The sequence below is a fragment of the Spermophilus citellus genome (genome assembly GCF_964194105.1).
Source record: "Spermophilus citellus genome assembly, chromosome: 6".
In the NCBI taxonomy this organism is placed as follows: Eukaryota; Metazoa; Chordata; class Mammalia; order Rodentia; family Sciuridae; genus Spermophilus; species Spermophilus citellus.
Genome location: NC_138187.1, coordinates 152684223 through 152707051, shown reverse-complemented (window position 1 = coordinate 152707051; position 22829 = coordinate 152684223). Strand labels below are relative to the sequence as shown.

The 22829-nt window shown below is 50.2% G+C and overlaps 1 protein-coding gene across 3 annotated transcripts in view; it reads left to right on the top strand.

Annotated features, from left to right (window-relative positions):
• Nucleotides 1-12117, top strand: part of LOC308650942 (uncharacterized protein) — a 36756-nt gene extending 24639 nt beyond the window's left edge. The window contains exons 3-7 of one of the 3 annotated variants that reach the window (XR_014022440.1): nucleotides 821-924; nucleotides 7231-7396; nucleotides 9394-9656; nucleotides 10298-10787; nucleotides 10821-12117. Coding sequence is in view for 1 of the 3 variants with exons in the window: in XM_081297520.1 (XP_081153646.1) it covers nucleotides 821-909 (89 nt within the window). In the remaining 2 variants the exon portion in view is untranslated. Of the gene's footprint in view, nucleotides 1-820; nucleotides 2013-7230; nucleotides 7397-9393; nucleotides 9657-10297; nucleotides 10788-10820 lie in introns of those variants that run through there. The other 2 variants (XR_014022441.1, XM_081297520.1) reach the window with 2 other exon arrangements.
• Nucleotides 12118-22829: the final 10712 nt, after the last annotated feature.

The window sequence follows — 22829 nt, the reverse complement described above, 5'->3', positions numbered from 1 at the left end:
CTTTGAAGTGGATCAGTAGGGTCTCTAGGCTTCTATGGCAACCTCCAAATGTTTTGGGGGAAATCGTAATGTCTATTCCACTGGTTTCCTAAAGAGCAAGCTGTCTTCTAAATTCTATATAGTAAAATCCCTAAGATCATTTAAATTTCCCATATGGAGCTTTGTATTTTTGGATCTCAGCTGCATGCTCCTTTCCCCTCCAAATAAAAACCTCTTGATGAGGAGATTTTAATAGTCAGAACTTGAGGGTCCTACTCTTTAGGTGTATTGATATTTGCCTGTATTCATTTATGTGCTAGTCAGTTTTCTGTCACTGTGACAGAACACCTGAGATAATAAACTTATAGAGGAAAGATTTATTTTGGCTCTAGGTTTCAGTCCATGGCCCCACTGCTTTGGGTGTGTGAAGAGGCAAAACAGCATGGTGGGGAGTGTGTGGTGGAACAAAGCTGCTCAGCTCCTGGCCGCCGAGAGGGAACGAGAGAGAAGGAAAGAGAGGTAGAGAGGCTGAGACTGGGGTCCCAGTATCTCTTTCAAGGACATGCCCTGGTGACCTAATTTCCTTCCATAAGGCCTCACTTCTAGATGATTCCACCGCCTGCAGGTGAGCAACCATCTTCAATACCTGACCTTTGGGAAACACTGAAGAACAAACAAGGACAGCCTGGCCATTAAAGTCATTGTGGATCAGGAATTTTGAATAATGATTTTTTTGACCTTCGAAATGCTTTCATCAGCATCATCCCATCGGAGGCTCATCCCCACAGTCCCCCAGAGGAAGCTGCCGTAGGTTTTTAATTCTATCATTTTCTTCCCACAGACTTGCGTGGAGGCACAGACCGAAGGGCACAGGAGCAGGCAGAGCTGAAATTGGATTCTGGACTCTTCGCCCTGGATGCTGTTCCCTAAAAACTCAGCCAGGAGGCGCGCTGCAGGGCGACAGTGCAGAGAGCTGTCTTGTCTGATTGGGGGTGTACAGGCGGGGCTCTGAGAGGGAGCCCCAGCCTCAAACCGTCCTTTCCTTGGAGAGGACACCCTGGGGTGTCCTAAACACAGGGACACAGGCCTCTCTGCATCTCCCAGGTCACTGCTTTCCGTACTGAATGAATGACTTGCTGTGACCTAGAGTCTAGCCCCAGTGCTTCTGTTGAGGGCTCCTTCCTTTGCCTGTTCTCCCTTTAGTCCGCCCAGGCTCCCTCCCTTGCCTCTGGCTCTGCAGTCGGCCTCGACCGCCGGTTCCGCGGGCCGCCACTGGGTGGTGCAGCTGCCCGCGCGTGCTGAGGGGCCGCGGAGCGGTGCAGCCAGCCTCGGCCTCCCAGACCTCCAGCCAGCAGCCCGGCCGCCTTCTGTCAGCCTAGGCTCCGGGCTCCTGGGGCTGAGGAGGTTGGGATCGTGTCGGCAAAGAGCAGGGTCTCCAAGCTCTGCCAGGGCAATGGCTCTTCCCCCAGGAAGTCCTCTCTGGGGTGCAGTGAACTGGACAACTGCATTCGAAGAGAAGGGTCTCTGCACACAGATGGAGTGACTGGGGTGGGGGCGTCTTCATCAGAACACACACTGAGCCCTTCTCTGCGCCAGGCATTTTACAAATGTTAACTCCTTAAATTCTCACATCAACCCTACAGGCCTCATTCGACAGTGGAGGACACTGGCACAGGTTGTCTAGCTAGTCAGTGGCAGGACCCGGGTTCTAACCCAGGCAGTCTGATGGCCCCCAGCCTCCTCTCAGGGAGCAGGTTGGGGAGGAGGCAGGCAGACCCGGCCTGGGACTGTGCCTGTAGTCATGACTTTGATGCCCCTCGGATGCTTCATTCACTCAGTTTTCCAACAGATGTTGATGCAGGGCTTCCTGCTGCCAGGCAGGGCCTGTGGCCCTTGCTGTATGCTCCACGACACCAGCCACAGTCCTTGCCCTGTGGAGCTGGTGGGGGAGACAGAGATTAACCAAAAAACAAAACCCAACAAATAACAAAACAACACAAACGAAAGAAAAAATAAAAAAATAAAAAAAATCACACTTGTGACAACTGCCAAGATAAGTGTCTTGGAGAAAGGGTTCTCCCTCTCTTTTATCTGCCTCCTCCTCTTCTTCTGGGTCCTTCTCCATCCCTCCTGTCCCAGACCCACATGGCATATCTGAACACAATGCAGCGGTTGAGAAGCCAGCTCAGATCTAGGGATGGATGGTGACTGGACTAGGGGCACAGCCCTTTGTGACTTAGAAGGCAGGTCACATTCATTGTCTGGTTTGGTCTTGTCCAGGGCTAGCTGCTGAGTCTCCAGGGGAGGCACCTAATAGGAGGTGATGCTTTAATCCATGCAAATTTCTGGGGAAACTGCGAGGGGTCTTTAGTTTCAGACTTGGGTTTGAATCTAGGCTTTCCTTGGGTCCACCCCGGGCTCTGGGTTCTTTTTGTGCTCCTGGGTAAGTCACCCACCTCTAAGCCTGGCTCTACTCTGGGAGCCTGGAGAGGTCTGACCTCTGACCCTTGCATGGATCTTTCCAGAGGAGCCAGCATTGCTGGGTCATGTTTCAGCTTTTCCAAATGCCATGGGCCATGTTTCCTCTGAGTACTCGTTGTCAGAAGAATCAGCTGAAATATGTCCCTTGAGCCACCTGGCACCCCTGCCCAGCCAGCAGGATGGGGGCTGGGTCACAGCCACCAGGCGCTCCTTCCGGGAGGTTCCCCTGGCTCCTCCCCCACTTTCTGGAGCAGGGTGGAGGGAGTGCCAAGGTAATGACATTGCCACACCAAACCTAAAGTCATGCCTATACATGGCAAAGGGAGCCCTCTGGCCTGTCCCCATGCCGCATGAATCCATCATCAGTCCTGCCAGGCCCAGCTCTGCTGCAGCTGGGCCTCCCCAGGAGCTCACTGGGGGGATGGCCCCTCCCTAGAGCTCCTGTGTTCCCTGACACCTTGCTGCTGCCAGTCCCCAGCTCAGTGCTGCACACCCCTGCCCCATGTCCCCACTTCCCTTCCTGCTTTGTGACTCTGCCTTTCTCCCAGGTGCATCCTCAATGCACTGGGCAGCCTGGTGGGCTGCAGGAGCTCTGCACTCACTTTCTGCACTGTTTACCCCTCTCCCCGCAGTTCCTCCCCACACTGCCCACCAGAGTATGCGAACAGAGGAGGCAAGCTCTTCTCCCTGTTCTCGGGGTGCGTCTGAGCCTTGTGCCTCTCCAAGCCTAGAGCTTTCTCCCAGGGCTCTTCCCTTTGAGAAGAGGCCTTCCCCTTTCTCCTTTCCTGGGGTGCTGGCCAGGTGTCTGACACCTATTGTCCTCTGGACATTGTATCCCATTGCTCAACGGGTCCTACTGAGCCCACCTTCCTTGTCCATTGCCTGTGTCCTCTCCGTGCCCATCACCACTGATTTCCCTCGTCGGTCCCCACCTGGACCATTGCTGTAAATTGCTGCTGGGGCTCCTGTCTCTGGCCCTCCCCATCCTCTCCAACTGAGTGTGTTCTCCACTGTAAATCTCCTCACATCCTTTCATCCCTCCCTTCCTTCAACAAATGTGCCAGGTACTGCTCCAGGTACCTGGAACCAGGAGGAGATGGCCATGACCAAGATAGACAAGGTTCCAAGTGTCCTTGGGCCACCTCTGTCCCACTGTCCCCAGGGGTTTCCAGGACCCTGGGGTAAGGCCTACACACTTCACTTGGGCCTTTGGAGTGTGTGGGTAGCAGAGTATTTTTGCAGCCCCTGGATTTCCTGTGAGCTCAGCTCTGGCCTCGCTGACGGCTCTGAATCCTCCGTCCAACACGGCAGTCCAGTGCTCTGGTCTGTTGTGTGCTCTTTGCCTTCTGCCTCGGTTTCACGGCCAGCTCTGTGCTTCTGCACTGCTCCTCTCACAGGCCTGGTGTCCCCTAAACCAGAGGGACTGAGGGACTGAGAAAGTCAAAAGAGGCCCTTTACAGAATTGAGCTCAGAGTCTCCAAAGTCAACCTTTCCAAGCCACCGACGTCCTGGAGCCACCTCTTCCTGTCCTTCGCCCAAGCTTTAAGCAGGATTCTGTTGACTCCCTTAGAAATGATCTCAGTGCGTCCTACGTAGCATCTGCTGCTATTGCTACGGGAAGGTGACCCTGCCCCATCCGAAACTCCTCACAAGAGACTTTGAAGTCCTTGTTTTGGAAGCTTGGGATGAAGGTTCATGATTTCAAGACATCTTGTGACACCTCCTGACCTACTAGTTTCAATGAAGAACACTGAGAAAAATCCTGTTGAAAATTATTATTAAAAATGGGAACTGAAAAATAAAAAAGCAGGGGAGGAAGGGAAGGCCCAGAAGCCTTTATTGGCCAATCCCAGACACCGGGAACATCCCAGCTCCACCCTCAATAATGACCTCAGGCTTCTGACTTGTCCTCTTGGGGCCTGATTTCAACGAGTTAGAGCTGTTCTCTGAACCAAATGAGGCAGTCCACGTAGACAGGCTTCCGTCAGTGTCCAGGTGGTGGATGCTGAGACACATCAGGGAGGCAAAGCCAAACCTGCCAAGGGGGGCTCAGCTCATTATTCACAGCAGGTCCACAGCCATTCTGAAGCCTAGAAAGCTCTGGAAGTCTGAAGTTTTCTACTGGTTTGCAAGAACCCAATCTGGTAGCAGCCTGTGGCCTGATGGATGCTGCCCTGTGTATGTGTGTCCACTTGGGTGGATGTGGACGGTCTCTGCAGAGCCCTCGGGATGTTTCATTATTAGGGCAGCACAGACCCCAGGGGATCACACAGAATGTGCATGGGAGTTTTGCTCTAAATTGTGAACATTCTTGGTTCTGAAATGCTTCCGGCTCCAAGGGATTCGGATGTGGGATTTCAGATTTGTTTTAGAAAGTTCTTTAGATGAAATAAACTCTCGAGGTCTGAGAGGGATTCTCACGGTCTTTGAGTAAGGATCCTTGAATTCTATAATGATACATTCATTCACCCAACGTATATTTCTTTTTTCTTTATTTTTTTAGTATGTATTTTTTAATATCTTTATTCATTTTTTTTAATGTGGTGCTGAGGATCGAACCCAGTGCCTCACATGTGCAAGGCAAGCGCCCTACCACTGAGCTACAGCCACAGCCCTACAACACATATTTCTAGTTGTTTGAAAATGAAATAATGCAGACCTACCCTTTTCCAGTCATCATGGAGTGCTTCTGAAATCCTGAATAGAATAAGCGCATATTGGTCTCTGATAAGGCCCAGCCTCTGCTTTTGTTTCCCACTTTTTAAAAGTTAGGTAAAAAGCGTTAGTGCATACCTATAATCACAGATGCATGGGAGGCTGAGGCAGGAGGATCACAAGTTTAAGGCCAGGCTGGGCAATTTAGCAAGAACCTGTTTTAGAAAAGAAAAAATGGGTTGGGGATATGACTTGGTCTTGTTAGGGCTCTTGTCAAGCATGTATGAGGCCCCAGGTTTCATCCCCTGTACCAGAAAACACAAACAAACAAATAGAAAAACCAATAGTTGAAAAATTTTACTATAATCAAAAGTCATTTGACTGGAGTTAACACAAATGTTCTGGTAGCACCATGGCCGAATAAAAGGGTAACCAACAATCAATCTCAAAAGTGACATTATTGAAAAAAGTACAGAATAAGAATCCTTCCCCTTCCTGGGATTCAGTTTCCTCCTACAAAATCTGGATAGCAATTTCACAATTCATGGGGTACTTATGAGGTGCTAGGTGAGTACTAAGTCTTTTATATAGGACTTTACATAACTCACTTAATTCTCAAAACAAATTGATACGTTAAAAATCCCTTCATTTTCTAGATGAGGAAAAAGGGGAACAGAGAAGTTAAATAACTAGACCCAGGGTACCCAGCTACTCCATGGTGTATATGAGGTTTGAACCTAAGCAGTCTGGCTCCAGAGAGCATGTCTAATTATAGCGGTTCCTCCTCCTCCTGCTTCCTCTTTCTTAGCTGCTGAAATGCTAATTGCCAATCAGCCTAATGTATTCCTTTAAATAGCCCCACTATTTCATTAGTTTAGCTAACTGGGAGGCCATGTGTTCAGTTGCTTTTTTTTTTTTAGCTCTTTGTCCATTCATCTGTCTGTCTGTCCATCTCTCTACTCATCCATCCATCCACCCACCACCCACCCTCCATCCATCCACCCATCTGTTCATTTGTTCATCCACCCACCCATCCCTCCTCCATCCACCCATCCCTCCCCCATCCATCCATCCCTCCATCCATCCATCCATTCACCTGACATTCCGTCCACCCATCCATCTATCCACATAGGATCAATGCAATGTAAATGGTCCCAAGGAGCAACACTTGCCAGCTGTTAGCTTCTGGCCTCTGACTATCAGCTCATCCCTAGTATAAAGCAGGATCCCAATGTTGTCTTGCAGACTGCTTGAGAGTGTTAAATGAGCTGTTTGGGTACAGAGCCTTGAGTTCATGTTATTCTATGTAGTTGTATGAGGCATAATTACATTGAAAAAATTCTACAACTAGTAGGATTCAAGATTTCACTCATGCCCCCACCTTCACATTTCTCAATGTTATTTTGCTATTCAATCCCAAATGTTGAATGGATTCTGGAGCTGAGGTCCACCCTGGCCACCCACCCTTGTGACTGAGGGAGCTATCTGCCTGTCGGGTGGCAGGGATTCAGCACGGAGGGTGGCCTAGCCTCCTTCCCTTCCGAGTTTGCCTTTGACAAATCTGGGCTGCCTTTCTCTGGAAGATGAGGGTAGAAGGCTTGGGAGCAGGCAGACCTTTTCTTCTCCAGGAAGGTGGTGGAGGGGACAGCTCTGGGGGAAGCCGGCTGGACTGGCCTTGGTGGCAGCTGGAATAGGCATCAGCTCCTGGGGAGTGTCGGACAGCAGGACCGAGGCAGCATGTAGAGACTCCTAGTCCCCTGTGCTTCTGATCCTGGGCACGGGGGTGGGGATGGGGGGAGGCGGACAGCCTTTTGCCAGAGAGAGCTTGGCACTCAGGCTCCTGCCATCTGGGTTGTGAGTGATGTGTGTGTGTGTGTGTGTGTGTGTGTGGTGCATCTGCATCTGTGTGTGTCTCTCCGTGTATCTATGGGCTGCATGTATGTCCGTGTGTGTCCTGGTGTATGGTGTATGTGTGTCCCTGTGTTTGCGTCTGTCTGTGTGTCTGTGTGTTCATAGACAGACTCTCCTGTTGGGTGTCAGCAGTGCTCAGTGCAGGGCTGGGGACCTTGATCCACTCTATCCCGGCCACACCACCTGTCCTGCCTCTTCCCACAGGTTCAATTGCAGACTTAGAGGACAATTCACACAAGCTGAATTTTCACACATTTGTTGCCTCACATCTATGATACCGGGAAATAAACCTGCAAAACGCAGGCCCTGTCACTGACTCCCCATCAGCAGGAGAATAAGGAAGCAGCCCAAACACAGACTAAGGAGCCAGGTGAGGCCCAGGCCCTCGGCTGCATGCTCCGCCCCAGTGCCCTGGAGGGAGGCTGAGGTTTCTGGTCCACTGCCCCACAGTCAGGGGTCAGGAGGGTGCGTGATGAGCTGCAGTGGTCGCCCACCCCAGGAGTCTACTGCACAGTAGCTGAAAGTTTGGTGGACCTGTCCCCGAGGATGGGTGTGGGAGAGGGGTCTTCATGGAGGGTGACGGCCTGGGTGCCCATTCAAGACCCTTCCGAGGACTCAGAGGCAGGAGTCCCCAGGTTTGGCGGAGACTGTGTTGGAAAGGATGAACGATTAACTGAGCCGGCAAGGAGTGACCTGTTGCTCCTGGAGTCCAAGTCGCAGAGAGCATGCCCTGCCCATAGAGAGGCACGTGGCTGCTGTGGACAGCAAGCCTCCTCCCGCCCACCTTCGGGCCTGAAGGTGCCACTCTAGAAGGAGCTTTCGCTAACTGGACAAACGCTTGCTCACTGCCTTGGCCCCCTGCTCAGCTGGAAGGTGCCAAGATCCCCCCACTTCACACACACTGAGCACCTCCCACCTGTGACCAGCACTGTTCTGGGTGCAAGAGACGTGGCAGTGCCCAGGGCAGAGGCAATAACCTGTCATCATTGACCCTGTAGTGGGTATTAGGCAGTCAGTGAGAAGTAAGGCAGAGGAACAGGAGGAGGACAGAAAAGGGGTGCTGGGGAAAGGCTGCACGTTTCCAGAAGGGCTGGTCCCTGAGGCCTCACCGAGAACGTGTCAATTAAGATCCGAAGGTGAGGGAATGAGCCTTGTGGAGGTGTGGAGAGAGCAGAATAGGCAGAGCGAAGGGTAGGTGTAAAAGTCCTGGGGCAGGGAAGGCTGGTGAGGCCAGAGCAGAAGGCACAAAAGGGAGTCTGGTAGGAGATGATTCAGAAAAAGAGGCAGACCATGAGGGACCCCTAGGCCTTGGCAAAGCCTCCGCGGGACAATTTCTAACAGAGTGGCTTAGAGCTGTTACTGGGTCATTTTTCCTGGGGTGTTGAAGTAGTGTTGGGCCACCAGCCCCAGGGGTGTGGAAGCTGGCTCCACAGGATGGAGCTCATAAAATGGGGACAGTCATGGTTTCTCCTCTGGTGGGTCAAGAGGAAGGCCCAGGAGTAGGAGAAGCTGCCTTCAGGTCGGGTATGAACCTGGAGAAACGTGGAAGGAAACTTACTGGGCTATTAACTCGGGGCACCTGGGGAGGGAGGGCTGGGAGGAGACTGCAAGATAAAACCCTGTGCCCAGAGGAAGGGTGACGACTGTGGCAGGCACAACACAGTTCCATGTATGCAGATCACATGGGCAGGAGTTTTTGAAGCGACAGATGTGTGAAAACTGGTCATTAAAAATGGGCAGTGGTTATTTCTGGGGGCCAGATTTCTGCTGATTCTTTTTTTCCTAATACATTTCTGTGCTGTTTAATTTTTTTTTTTTTTTTACAATAAACAGGTGTTATTTATATAACCGGGGGGAAAAATCCAGTAGAGCTATTTTCACTGTGGCAGAATAAAAGAGAAACAATGCAAAGAGGAATTTGTGTTTTGTTCTGTTAATGCACTTCCTCTTCTCAGGCCCTCCTGCAGCCTCAGAAGCAGGATGGAGCTCATAAAATGGGGACAGTCATGCTTTCTCCTCTTGTGGGTCAAGCAGCTACATTCATGCTGGACACAGCTGCTGTTCCGTGTGTGACACTCACGGCTGGCCATTCTTCCAGTTCAGGGAACCAGGTGGCTGCAGAGCACCTCCCCCCTTACCCCTCAGGGACACAAGCTCACCACCAGCCCACGTGCCGCACTCCAAGTTCATTACCCTTGGCAGGGGGGCAACCTTGCCAGGTGCCTGGTGAAACTCAAGAAGGGATGAAAGAAGGAGAGAGGCGCTGCCTGCAGGTCCTGGCCTCAGAGCGGGACTTTGCCCACCTCTTGCCCAAACCCTTTTCGAGGAAAAAGTAGTCAGGAGGAGGCTGACCCCGCTTCTCTGCAGCATCACATCGCATGAATAATTAACCCTCGAGGGCTGAGGATCTGATCTTCGGCTCGCAGAGATTTCATGAAAATTTAAAGACCCAAGCTGCAGCGGCACTGCGTGTTGTTTTCACGGTGGCTTAGACACATCTTTGAAAACCCAAAGTCTCCAGGTCTCCTCTGGAGCCCACTGTGACATTTGCACAGGCTTCCTGGACTCTGGAGCCTTTGTGTCCCCTTCCCTGGGGGCTCTGCACAGGCAAAGGAGGCCAGTGCCTGCAGGTGAGAATACCCCCCGGGTGCCTCTGCCTAATACCTGTGGGTGGGTTACAGGTGTTCCCCAGAGCAGTGGCTCCACTCTGATGGGTTACCAAGGCAACCCTGTTCCTCCTGGGACAGGGGAGGAAGGGATGCTAAGAGGAGGATTTCATGAGCCATCTTTCTGTAGGGATGGGGACTAAAAATACCCCACAATTGGCATTGGGTGGTTTCAGGAGCCTCTCTGCCTTGTGTCTCAGCGCCCTCACACATTGCTCCCTGGCACTGTTCTGACCTTTCTGAGCATGCTTTGGCCCTGCCTGGGGGTCAGGAAGGCAGCACTTCAGAAAACTGGTGATTATCTAATGGCTGCAGGGCGGAGGCCTGAGCTAGGCAGGTGTGAAGAGGGGCGGCTGCTTTCCTGGTGGACTCAGCTCCGCCGTATTTCATCTCACCAGAAGGCAGGAGCCTGGGAACCCGCGGGCAGCCTGCGCAGGATCAGGAAACCACGGCAGCTCTGGACACTGGAGGCAGGCAGGGGATGGCCTCGAGTCTGCCTGCCCTCCTCTCTGGGCGTCTGGGAGGGCTGAAGAGGTCTTGCCAGGCCTGGGAAGCCAGGGATCCGCAGCTCTGTGATGTCTGGCTCATTTCCTTCCATGTTGCAGGACGTGAACTGAAGCCGAGAAAGGCCCTCAGATCTCTGCTGTCATCCTGCGCTTCCAGTCTGTGCTTCTAAGACAGCCTCAGCTCTGGGGTTCAGCGTGGAGGAGTGCTCAGGTCTCGTGGTGGCCACGCATCCCGTGGTGCTGTGGGCTTGACGGTGCTCAGGATTCTGAAACCTGGGAATCTTTGACTGACAGGGACCTGTGAGGATGCTGAATACGACCTCTGCACCCTATAGATGAGGGGACCTGAGGACCACACCGTGGAGATAGGCCACCCTGTCATAGGGCTCAGACAAGGGACTGTTTGGCCATGCGGCTCACAAGAGTCCCGCCTAACAGGATCTAGATTGGTTCTTCTCAAAAGTTTATGTGCCGAAGCCCACCAGGGACTCTTGTCAAAATTCAGTTCTGATTGAGCAGATCTGTGTAGTCCCTGAGATGGGGCATCGTGAACAGGCTCCCAGGAGATGCCCATGTCGCAATCTATGGAGCAGTAGCTGTGGCTAGGGAGCTTGAGAGCCAGGCTTCTCAAAAAGGGCAGCAAATCAGAATCTCCGGCAAGCATTTTGAAACTTCAGATCCTTGGGGCCTGTCTGAGACCTCCTGGATCAGAGCCATTGTATGATGCTGTTATGGTTTGGATGTGAGGTGTCCCCTAAAAGCTCATGTGTGAGACCATGCAAGAAGGCTCAGGGGAGAAATGATGGGTCATAGCCTCAACCTGATCAGTGAATTAATCCCTGAGGGGCTTCATTGAGTGGTATCTGGAGGCAGGTGGGATGTGGCTGGAGGAAGTGGCTCATGGGGGGTGTGGCTATGGGGTAGAGATTTTGTAAATGGAGAGTGGAGTCTCTCTCTCCTTGCTTCCTGGTCATCATGTGAGATGATTCCCTCTGCCACACTCTTCTGCAACAATGTTCTGCCTCATCTTGAGCCCCAAGGAATAGAGCCAGCTGTCCACGGACTGAGACCTCTGAAACTATGAGCCCTCAAATAAACTTTTCCTCCTCTAAAATTGTTCTGGTCGGGTCTTTTAGTCACAGCAGCAAAAGAGCTGACTACAACAGACGATCAGCCTACAGGTGATCTGAAGCACAACCTTGATCCGTAACCGCGGTCCTCAGGCTTCCAGGGGAGGCCAGACACTGGGAGAAATACCTCTTCAAACCAGTGCATTCCAAACATTCTCCTATTTATAGCAAGACTTGCCCTTTGCGAACCTGGTCTATCATCATTCATTCTTCAGTAAATATTTATTAAGTCTCTTCACTGTTTCCATTAGGGTCTATTCTTTCCCCTGTAGCTAGACAGACAGCAGAGGACAGTGCCTGCTTCATGCTTCCGAGCCTGTAAAACTGAATCAGAGAAATCTCCAGTGGCTTAGAGTTCACCGGGTTGCTTTCCTTACATGGTTACAGAGCTGCTAATGTGTTCTTAATGAGCTGCCATTTACTTATGCAAATAGCAGGGCACAGATGCCAGGGGATTGGGGCTTAGCAGAGAGGTGTGTCTCTGCATGTTTCAACACAAGAGTCCTTGTCTTCTGGGGCCTGCCCTGTTTTTATCGGTAATAGCAATTGCGAGGGCAGTGTGTTTGGGTGTGCAGGCTTGTGTGTGTGTGTGTGTGTGTGTGTGTGTGTGTGTGTGTACACGTCCACTCGTGTGCATTTGGGGGTCCCACCAAGCACCCTGGCATGAGAACACCTCTACCAGCCAGAGGTATGTGGGGGTCCCAGACCTCCCCTGCCTGGCTGGTTCTGCCCACCTCCGCCTTGTTCCAACCTCACTGAGTTCTGTGGACATCAGAGACATCTGTATGGATTTGCTAGAAAACCCCAGGCAGTGCTGTGAGTTTCATCTCTGGTCTTCATGAAAAATATAAAGCAAAGATTCTCTGGAATCTTTTCGAAGGATCCAAATATTAAAAGCACCGTCTTCATTTCTCTCCTATTCTCCCAAGGAGCTTGTGAGGTATAGTCAGAGTTGGTGGTGGGCAGGGATGGTGCCAGGCCTCTGAATGGGGCTCTGGCCTGGTGTGGTCCTCCTCATTTTTGCAAAGGAGCACTTGCAGTGGGGTGTGACCTCTGGAGCCATACCAGTCTCTGTGCACACAGAACTGAATGGGCCTGTGCTTATTTCCAAAAACCCTTAGCGCACATATAGGAAGGTGACAACGGACCTGGAAAGGTGCTCTGGGGAGAGCCACGTCGCACCTCTGGTGTGTGTCTGGGCCTGCCAGGCTGTGTTGGTGCTCTTTTGTCACCCAACTTTCTCCGACAGTCCCTGGTAGGGCAGCCTGGAATGTCTCCATGTTCACTCCATCTAGCCACGCTGCTCCAATCCAGCTAGAGAGCGGCTGCCGAGCAACCACAGGTGCTACGGGTGAGGCCCTTTTGGGCTTCCAAGGGATCTCGCTCACAATAGCCTCCATCCCTACATCCGTCCCTCTCCAGCTCCTGCAAATCCCTTTATCTCTGAAGATCCTCCACCTTGACCAGTGTTGCTTCTTCCTGGGCAGGAGGCACCAGATACCCATGGCAGCCAGCATGGTCTGGCTGGGCCAGGAGGCTGTCCCCAGCAGCAGGCTGTGTACCCGAGCAGGGTGAGCTGGCCCTGCTCTTCAGATAGTGCGGGCGCAGCGTGGTTTTAGTCAGGACTTTCGCTTAAGAGTTGGGAGACACAAATCACATTTCTTCATATGTAACGTGGGAAGCGTGGCCTGGCTTTGTCTGGCTTATACTGATTCAAAAATAAATAAATAGAACAAAACCACCAACTACAATGCCATTTGAGCTAACATTTGAAAGTCAAACTTCACATATGTGTGAATTTCTTCCTTTTCTACAAAGGTTGGTACATTTGTCAACAGGGATTGGCTAAAGCCTGGTAACTGGCCTGTCCTGGCTTGTGCCCTCTAGGTCCTGCCCCACGTTCAGGTCCACTTCTGACACCATGCCCGTTCTCGGTTCAGTCCTCGAGACACGTACATTTTTTCCGTGGCTGCCATGGCCAACTATGACAGAGTGGCTTGGAGCAACAGAAATGTATTGTCCTGAGTTCTGGAAGCCAGAGCCTGAAATCAAAGTCTCAGCAGAGCCATGCTCCCTCCTGAGGGCTCCAGGGAACCATCCTTCCTGGCCCCTTCCTGGTCTCCTGGAAATCCTTGTCAATCCTGGGCTTGTAGACCTGTCTCTCCACTTTCTGAGGGCTAGCACCCTCGGTACCAGCGTGTTTCTCACCCCCTCTGGCTCTCGAGTTCTCTGACTCCTGTTATATTGACTTCTGTTCTCAGTTTTTCCCCCCATGGCATTTTCCACTTCTTTATTTCTCTGGATGTGAAGAGATGGCACCATGATCTTCTAGTCTTGGTTTGGCCACTTGAAGGTGTCCTTGGGGACAGTCATCACTGTTCTGGGTGTTTGTTTTCATGCGTCACTGCAGGACAATGGATGCTTCTCTAAGCTTTGGGCCTGAGAATAAGATATAGATATTTTTGCCCAGTAAGAAGCAGCCCTCAGTGCCACTGTCCCTGAGCAGCAACTTTCCCATCTTGTCCTGGGAGTCAGCTGTCCTTCCTCTGGGCTCTCACAGCATCTTGGACACATTTAATCTAGCCCTTGATGCTAAATTGCAAGAAACTATTTATGGATCTGATTAGTAGACTTGGAGGTTTTTAAGATCAAAGGCTGTGTTTTTCATCAGTCCATTGGCTGGGAGCATGGGAAGCCCTGATGAATGTTTCCTGATTCACTATGCTGCATGGAGTCCACCAACCCTACCGTCAGAGTGGGATCACCCTGGCTCTGCTCACCCCTCCCCAACATCATGGGCTCAGAGTTGCTGCTGTACTCTAGCTTCTGGTTCTTGCAGGGTCTACCCAGTCCTCACTGGGCAGATAATTGAGAAGAGGTGGAATTCTGGGTCCTCCCTTGCCAGCCCTTCTCACCATGAGGGCTTCAGCTGTGTATATTTGGAGATTCTGTCCCTCAATTTTGAAGTCTGTTAATAGCAGTATTTCCTGATTCCAGGAGGGTGTATTTGCCAGATTTATCTCTAGAGGTTGGATGCTGCCCATGGTCTGCCTGATCCTGGCTAGACTTCATGTCCTTTCTCCAGGTCTTTTATCCCTCTGAGACTCAATATCCCCATCTGTTGTGTCCATGTCTCATTCATTCTTTTTTTCCCATTAAACATTTATTGAGTTCTGATCCTGCACCAGATAATGTTCCTGTTCTAGGAATAAAGTCGCAAATGAGGGATGTGGCCATTGTCATGGAGCATTATTTGATTTAAGCTGTGATACAGGCTGTAAAAGCTAAGCACATGTTGCTGTGTCTGTAAGGACAACCTGACCCCTCTGGAAGGGGGCTGGGGAAGGCTGGTTTCCTCGGAACTTGGGGTTTGGACTGTGTTTTACAGGATGACTAGGAATCTGGTTGGTGCATGAGGGTGGGAACAGAGATGGGAGAGAACGGGGCACATGAAGACCCCGAGGTAGGAAGCGAGGCATCTCAACATGGAACAGAAGGTGTGTGCTGGAGCGTGAGATCAAGGGGTGAAGGTAGCACTGCAGAAGCTGAGAAGGTGGGCAGGGGCCAGAGCATGTGGGGGGCTGTTGGCTGGGCTGAAGAGATGGTACAGTGAGAGCCACAGAAGCATTTATGGAGGGAGGTAACATGTCCAAATTTGCATTTTCAAGTGCTCACTCTGGCGGCAGTGTGGAGGGGTAGATTGGAGGGATCAGGGGGAAAATGAGGACCCCAGCAAGGAAGCTGTCGGAATCACCTTGGGCATAATCACTTGGACTGAGGTAGAGCAGTGGGATGGACTTGGCAGTAGATTGGACTTGGGGGTGAGGGAGAGGAAGGTGTGAAGGAGGACTGGAGGTTTCTGGTTTATGAAGTTGGGTAGGGGCGTTTGTCATGGTGAAGAACATGGATAAGAGGCAGGTTTTGGAGGAGAGCATCGTGAGTTCAGTTTGGACATGACTGCAAATGTTTCCTAGGAACTATGGAGGAAGGGTCCATTCATGAAAACTGTGGGACTCCTTGGAGAAGCATCGCTTGAGTCAGCCAAGCCTCTGGATTCTCTTTCCTCCTTGCCGAGTGTCCACTCAGACCTCTGGAAGAATCGATCACTTAATGCTCACTCAGGGGACTAATTTATCTAGCAGGGTAACAGTAAGGTCATGTGGGTGTTAAAAAGTAGGATGCCCTTGTGTCCACAAAGAGTTAAATGTCTTCCCATGCTGAGCCCCTCTTCAAGTGAATCTCTGGTGTTTCTACAAGTGGCCAGGAAGACATGGATCTCAGGGTGCCCAGCAGCTGATGTGCTCGGTGAACTTGAGAGATCACGTAACTTTTGAATCTCTACTTTAGGCGGTGGCAATCAGATTGGAATGTGTGGCTGAAGGGACTTTAGAAAGTGAGCTTCTGTGTGAAAATGTAAGGTGTTTATTGTTGTCCTCGTGGCTGCAACTCCCTCCAGAGCCATCTGCTGCCCCTTTCAAACAAGGAGGAGGATAATCTGATTCCTGCCAGTGACCATGACATCACTTCGTGGGTTTGGCTGTTGGCATGGCCCCCATCTGTAGTCTTGCAGACGGATTTTTATTACACGTGACATTGTCCTTACGCAAGAATTTTGCAAATTCAGTTCTTTGAGACATTGTGCCAAACCTTCAGCAACATCGAAGTCTTACACATCTGCTCCATTCCTCTCAGTCACTAATTTTGGTAATTGGATTACAGAGACCCCCCCACTCCCCCCCCATTGGAGATTTTCTGCTCTGGTCGAGGAAGCTGGTTCTGCATGAGGTGCTATCTTCCCTCCTTCTGAACAGGTTTTTTTGACTTCATGTTTTGTTCTTGAGTTTGGAAAATACATCATTGCAGTGGGCAAACTGCCTCCAGTTTTTTTTTTTTTTAGAACTGAGCAGAGAAAAAAAAACACAAATAAATACATTCCTGTATACCTATAGACTTTGAGCAGATATTTCTGGAAAGGACCAGCACCTGAATATTTTCTTCCAAGTAAAGGGACAGGCAGATATACAGATGACAACTTGGTGGCTCTGGCAGTTCAGCCTGGATATGTGAGCTGTGAAACCACGGGCAGGTTTCTCTAGGTCTTAGTTTCCTTATTGTGGCTGAGGGCATTAGACGAGGAAGCCTCTAGGTTGCCCTTCCTAGCTCAGAAGTTCATCTGATCACTTAACCAGTACCTGTCCTAGGTACTGGGGATGTAGCTGAGAATAACTTGGGCAGAGACTCCTGGCTTTGAGGAATCTAAGTCCTGGTTGTGTGGTTAGATTGCTCATTGATTCAGGAAATAGTGGCTGAGCCCTTGCCATGTGTCAGATGCCGAGCTGGGCTTTGGGGAAATAGCAAGGGACCACGCAGAAGTGGACCCTGCTTCCGAGGGGCTCGCAGCCTGAGAGGAAGAAGGAAAACAAAGGGTCCTGGTGGTATTATGGTAGACGGTGCTAGGGGACCACAGTATCTGGGCTCAGGCCCCAAGTCCCTGAGAGGGGAGGCTGAGCTGAGGAAGGCAGGAGAAGGAGAAGAAGCTCTGAAGAGCTCTGAGGTTGCCAATGATGTGGGGGATAAGCTGGGAGAGGTCTGGGGAGGCTGGAGCAGGGACAGTTGACCAAGTCCTGCAGAATTAGTAGTCTGGATGCCAGACCCAGGGATTCTGGGGGCCCTTGGACAGAGAAGCAGCCCTGAAGATAGACTTGATCAGGGGTGGGATTCACAAGTTCCAAGTCTTCTTCAGCCTGTCTAGTTCCCCTTGGCTTATACTCAGACTTCAGTGCCTGCTGGACCAATGGAACATTTGTTTTTCTTTTTTGCTCTTACTGGGGATTGAACCCAAGGAAGCTCTACCACTGAGTTATATCCCCAGCACTTTTTACTTTTTTGAGACAGGGTCTTGCTAAGTTGCCCAGGATGTACTTGAACTTGTGATCCTCTTGCCTCAGTCTCCCCAGTATGTGGGATTAGAGGCAGGCTCACCACGCCTGGCTTGGAACACCTTTTCACATTAGCTCTCTCATGAAAAAATACTCGCTACCCCCAGTTTCTTTCTTTAACCCATTTAACTAGAGGTGTTAGTAGACTTTGAGGGTGCAAAGAAGTTTGAGCAGGAAGGAGACCTTTGTGACTTTACAGTTGTCTTTTTTTTTTTTTTTCCAAGTAGGTTGGTGTCTTTTTTCTTTATATTTTCTTTGGAAGCCTTGCTGAGGGTTTGGCTGACCCTTAACCTTGGTGGGAAAGTCATGTGGGAGCTGGGTCAGGGGATAATCACGAATTATCTCCTGTCCAGCACCAAGGAGGAGTCACCAACTTTTCCCCACACTATAAATAAGGAACCAGGCCAGACTACAACTCTGTATTTATATGACATTGAAGCAAGAATCTCATTTAAACAGAAAATATGCCTTTGTGTAGGAATCCCCTCTGCTGAGGTTGTGATGGGTGGGGGCACTATTGCCCTCTGAGCTCTGACCTGGCTACTCTGCAGCTCAAACACTCCAGGTGTCCTTCCAAAGTCCTCGAGGACTTTTGTGCCTGCCCCTCAGAGCATTTGTACTTTTGCCTTATGCCCTGAGTCTCCCTGTCTTCCTCTTCCTAGCTCTATTGCAAGAGGACTTCTTCAAATGAGGTGTCATTGTCCCATCCTGGTGAGGTGGGGTGCAGGTTTCTATTCTGCCACAGCTCTGTTTTTTTTTTTTTTTTTTCCTTTGTGACACAGTTCTGTCAGTCTCGTGATGGTGAGGATAAACAACAGAGAGTGTCCTGTGTCGTGAAGCTATGATGTGTGGTAGGTTCAGTGTTTCCGATGCATTTCTGACTTACAATATATTCAACTGATGGTGGGTTTCTTGGGACTCAGCCCCATCACAAGTAGAGGAGCCATGCACCTGGATCTGCAAAGGACCATGAGCAGAAGTGGTGGGAGCCATCGTCACATAAAGAGAGATGCCGGGCACCTTTTCCTTCTCTCTTCTTTGACCTGTTCCACAGGACAGACCTTCCTGATGGAGGAGATTCTCCTGACAGGCACCAGTCTTTGTGGGAATGAGAAAGAGTCTTTGTTACATTAAGCTGTCGGGTTTAAGATTGATCTTATTGATACCGCTGTTGACCGGTGACAGTCCTTGCTTCCCCGATGTTGAAGAATAACACCAAAGAAGCACGCCGAGGCAAGGTCAGAGTAGAAATTAGAAGTTTATTAAAGGACAGCAGAAAAGACTTCTCCCGGAGGAAGAAGGGGACCCAAGAGGTGGAATCCGTGGAAGTGCGATTGTTTCTCCTTCTTATAGTTTTGGGGATGGAATGTAGGTTGGAAGGCCCGAGGGGTGGGACACTTCTCTGTGATGGGCTATCTTTAAGTTTGCTGGGGGCTGTTCATTAACACTTCTTTGAGGTGGACTTTGGCCTAGGGCCTTTTCGGGACTTCATTAACATTCCATGAGTTGTCCTGTGTTTTCCCTGAGTCATTCTCAGCATGGCCTCCATTTTAGATTTCACTTGATATTAGACCCGATTTACCTAACTACACTGACTACCTAACTTTAAATCTGGCTTCATTATTACGAGTTATTTGTTACTGCAGCATTTCATAGACTCTCTTGACTAATACTCTTTTAACATATGAGAACTTCCTCGTGATTGACTTTTCTCAAAAACAAAATATGGATTTCCTTTTCAATTTGCACCTGCTAACCAGATGACTTCAGACTTCCTGCGTTTGTATTATGGATTCCAGGCGGTGGTTTTTCAGACGCCACGGCTCCTGCCAATGTTTGGCTGAATGGGTCCCTTGACACAGTTCCTTCCCCTCCTCCAGGAGCAACGTTTCATATTAAGTAAACGTCTTCCAGTCCCCGGCGGCACTTCTGACAGCTTCTAGAAAAGGGGTTCTGCTTGGCAGATTCCTGAGTGTCTTGCACACTCTCAGCCTGACATCTCCCAGGTGAGCTCGGTGATGCCTGAGCTTGTCCCTCTCAGTCTTCTCCAATTATTTAGCAGGCCCAGAATGGAAAGGCTCTGACTGAGCAGAGGAAAACCCCTCCCCAAGGGGCAGAGTCACTTTCAGGGTGAGCGTTGTGCCTCTGGGTAACAGCTGCCTGGTTAGTCCTGCTGCTTTTCCTTCCCTTCTTGTGAATCCCTGGGAGGTTTCAGGTGTCCACTGAGGAGGAAGGGGCTTCTTCTGTCAAATGCCAAATTCTGTTGGTGCTGAAGGTGGTTTCGGGTTTGCATTTGGGGGCTGAATGATCTCGGGTGAGCAATTGTGGTTTGATTCGCTAAGAGACAAGGTGTGGGTTGGGGGGAGGACGGAGTCCTCAAAGTCACCAAGCCACTGGCTCTCAGGGGTCATAAGGATTCTGACCTTCTCCAGCTGCCTTGGTTTATTTTATTTGCATGGTGGGATAATCCTTTGAGGTTTGAGATCCTCTGTTAATTCTTGCTTTGTTCTGACTTTCAGGAGGGCCTCCACAGAATGAGGTGAGCTTTTTCCTCTATCATCTTAAGAAAGTAGCCAAACCTTCCTGCGTGAAATTCTGGCCTCCTTGCTCTGAGGGTTTGTTAGCAGCTTTTGAACTTCAGGACGCAGTGTCAGGCACAGGTAGGAACACTCTCCTGCAAGCCCATTGTGTTTAGGGTACTAGAGCTGGAGAAGAGGGAGGCAGGGAGGGAGGGAGAGAGCCAGCTCATGAGTGTGTGTGTGTGTGTGTGTGTGTGTGTGTGTGTATGTGTGTGTGTCTGTCTGGGACGAGAGTGTTCTTCCTGGTTGGGAGGGGCTGACAGGGTCCTGGGAGAGGCGAGGCCTGTCTGCACCTTGAATGCAGAACCAGAGGTGGTGGTGGGCATGGTGGCTGGCTGTCGTGTTTTGGAGGCCAATGCTGTGGACTTGGACCCCTGGGTGGATCTCTGTGGTCAAGTAGGTGATGGTGAGTGGAAATGCCCAAAGGGGATGTTTCTGTGTCTTCCTGGGTGGCAGAGTCTCAGGGGTGGGTGAGGGTCATGGAGGGAGGGCCTCCCTATACAAGGAGCAGTGTAGTAGATGGGGGACTAAAGGCCAAACCCCTTCCCTAGTGATGGGAAAGGACAAAGAAGGTGATTCCAGTGGCTGGAGATGACTGATACTGGACTTCTTGTCTATCATGATGAGTAGAGATTTGGGACCAGAAAATTAATGGCCTTTGGAAGAAGAAGGAATATGAGTGACGTGGAAGGAATCCTCTCCTCGGTTTCGTGGCTTTTCTCCAAGAGTCCTTTGGAGTAAAGTGCTGAGTGGTCTCTGAGGTTCTTTCCTGGGCAGAGAGCCAGTGGCACTTGGATTTCATGGTGACTCAGGGTGGTAGGTTTCCCATGCTGGGGGCATCCTCCTATGTCCTCACCAACACTGCCCCACCACAGCGCCCAGGTGTGGAAACTGGATGGTTTCAGCCATGGTCTGGGGGTCAGTCAAAGTCCTCCTACAAATGTGGAGCAGAGTTCACAGGACACGCAGGAGACTGAGAGGGCAGAGCTGGGTGCCTGCTGTGAGAACCTGGACCCTGCCATGCTTGAACCGGTGCTGGTCTGCTGGTTTCAGGAGGTGCTGGAGTGAATTCATATGTCAGACCCCCTGGGCCGGCGAGCTCTCCAGGACACAAAGGCACACTTCCTGCCCATTTAGCTGAGCCCCCAGACCCCCTGGGGAGCTCAGCAGGGGTTCATGTGAGGGCCACGTCCACATCAGAAGTCACTCACCACCGCATAAATGAATTGGAGGTGTTCTGTGCTGGTCCTCGAAGAAGCTCTCCTGGTGTTCCACAGTCAGTGGGGTGTGAGGGGCTTCCCCAGGGTCTGCCCCATGGATTTGCTGGCTACTTTGTTCTCTGGAACTTAAATGCAAACCAGTTGCCTTTTGGCTTGTACTCAGCGACAGACTTACCTGGATTTATGAGGCTTAGACTCCAGGCCCTGGGAGCTACTGGGGGTCATAGAATGTGCTAAGGGTGCTTTCTATGTAAACGAATATTTCAGTACCTGACTTTCCAAGAAAAGTAATTATTTATTATTTCTCATTCTTAAAAATGTTCTGTTTCAGGCCTAATTTATCTTGATGTTTTGCGTTCTTTTTAAAAAATTATTTATTTATTCTAATTAGATATATGTGACAGCAGAATGCATTTTGATTCATTGTGCACAATTGCAGCACAAATTTCATTTCTCTAGTTGTACATGATGAGCTTTGTACCGCACGTGCAGTCACACACAGGTGACTAGGGTAATGACGTCCGTCTCATTCCACCATCTTTCCTGCGGTGCTTTGTGTTCTCTTCTTTACAGGGGCACAAAAGCTGTTTAAGCTGAAGGGGTCCCAAAACCCAGGTCTGCCCCTGCTTATGTTGCTAATTTGTTTACAGCAGTCAGGTTTGCACGGGGGTGTGTCCAGCATCCCTAGATGCTATGCCACTGGTCCTCTGTCTAGGCCATTCACCCGCAGGGGTGACCTGGATCAAAGCTGTCCATGTGTGCAACTTTATCTGGGCATGATTTCTCCTGACTGCCAGGAGTTTGGGCATTTTCTTTAAAATCTACTTAGCAAGATCTCAGGATCTCAGGTACAACTTAATATTTCTTCTGTTTTTTTTTTGTCTTGAACAGAAACTTCAACATCAGACTGCGATTTCACTTTCTCTACGTTTTGTCATATCTCCCCAGATCAGGTGCACAGTCTTTGGGGACAGGGGCTGCCTTTGTGACAAGAACTTTGTACAGTCCACAGTGCAAGGACCACAGGCAATGACTTAAAAAAAAAATCCACTGGCCTCTGTGAATGATAAAACCTACAATGTTTTCAAAGCTTTAAAAATTTACTAATTCAAGTTAAAAAGGCATTTTTAATTTGCTTTGAATAATTGAAAAATTCTACTGAGAGTCAGTTCATATGGGAACAAGAAGTGGATCAATGTTTCAGGGAAAGGAAATTATAAGCCATTTCAGGGAGATGGTTCCATTTTATTTTCAAGTCCTTTCAAGAGAAGCAGTAAGTCTCTTTCTAGCGGGTCCTGTATATGAGAAAGCCTTCTCTTCTGGTTACCCTAAAACTTTTCTGTTCTGGTTCAAGTTCTCTCGAATTTTCTCCACATTACTAAAGAGCTCTTTTCAAAACACTAACGATCTCAGTCCCCTGCTTAAAACCCTCCAGTAGATGGAAAGAAATTCAGCCTCTTCTGGGACTCACCACTGCGGCCCTGTCTGCTCCCTGGCTGTTTCTGCCTCTTCTTTCACTTAGCACTAGTTACATGGCTGTCCTCATGCTGCCTAGAATATACCAGGTGCTTCCTACCTCAGGGCACTTGCACAGGCAGCCCCTCTGCTTCCAGTTCCTCCAGCTCTTTATCTACTATTATTCTACTTAAATATCAACTCCTCTAAAGGGCCTTTACAATGACCCATCATGAGGGGGCCCCACTCTGTCAGGCTCTGTCACCGAAATTTACTTATTTTCTGGACAGAATGTTTCAGTTTGATAT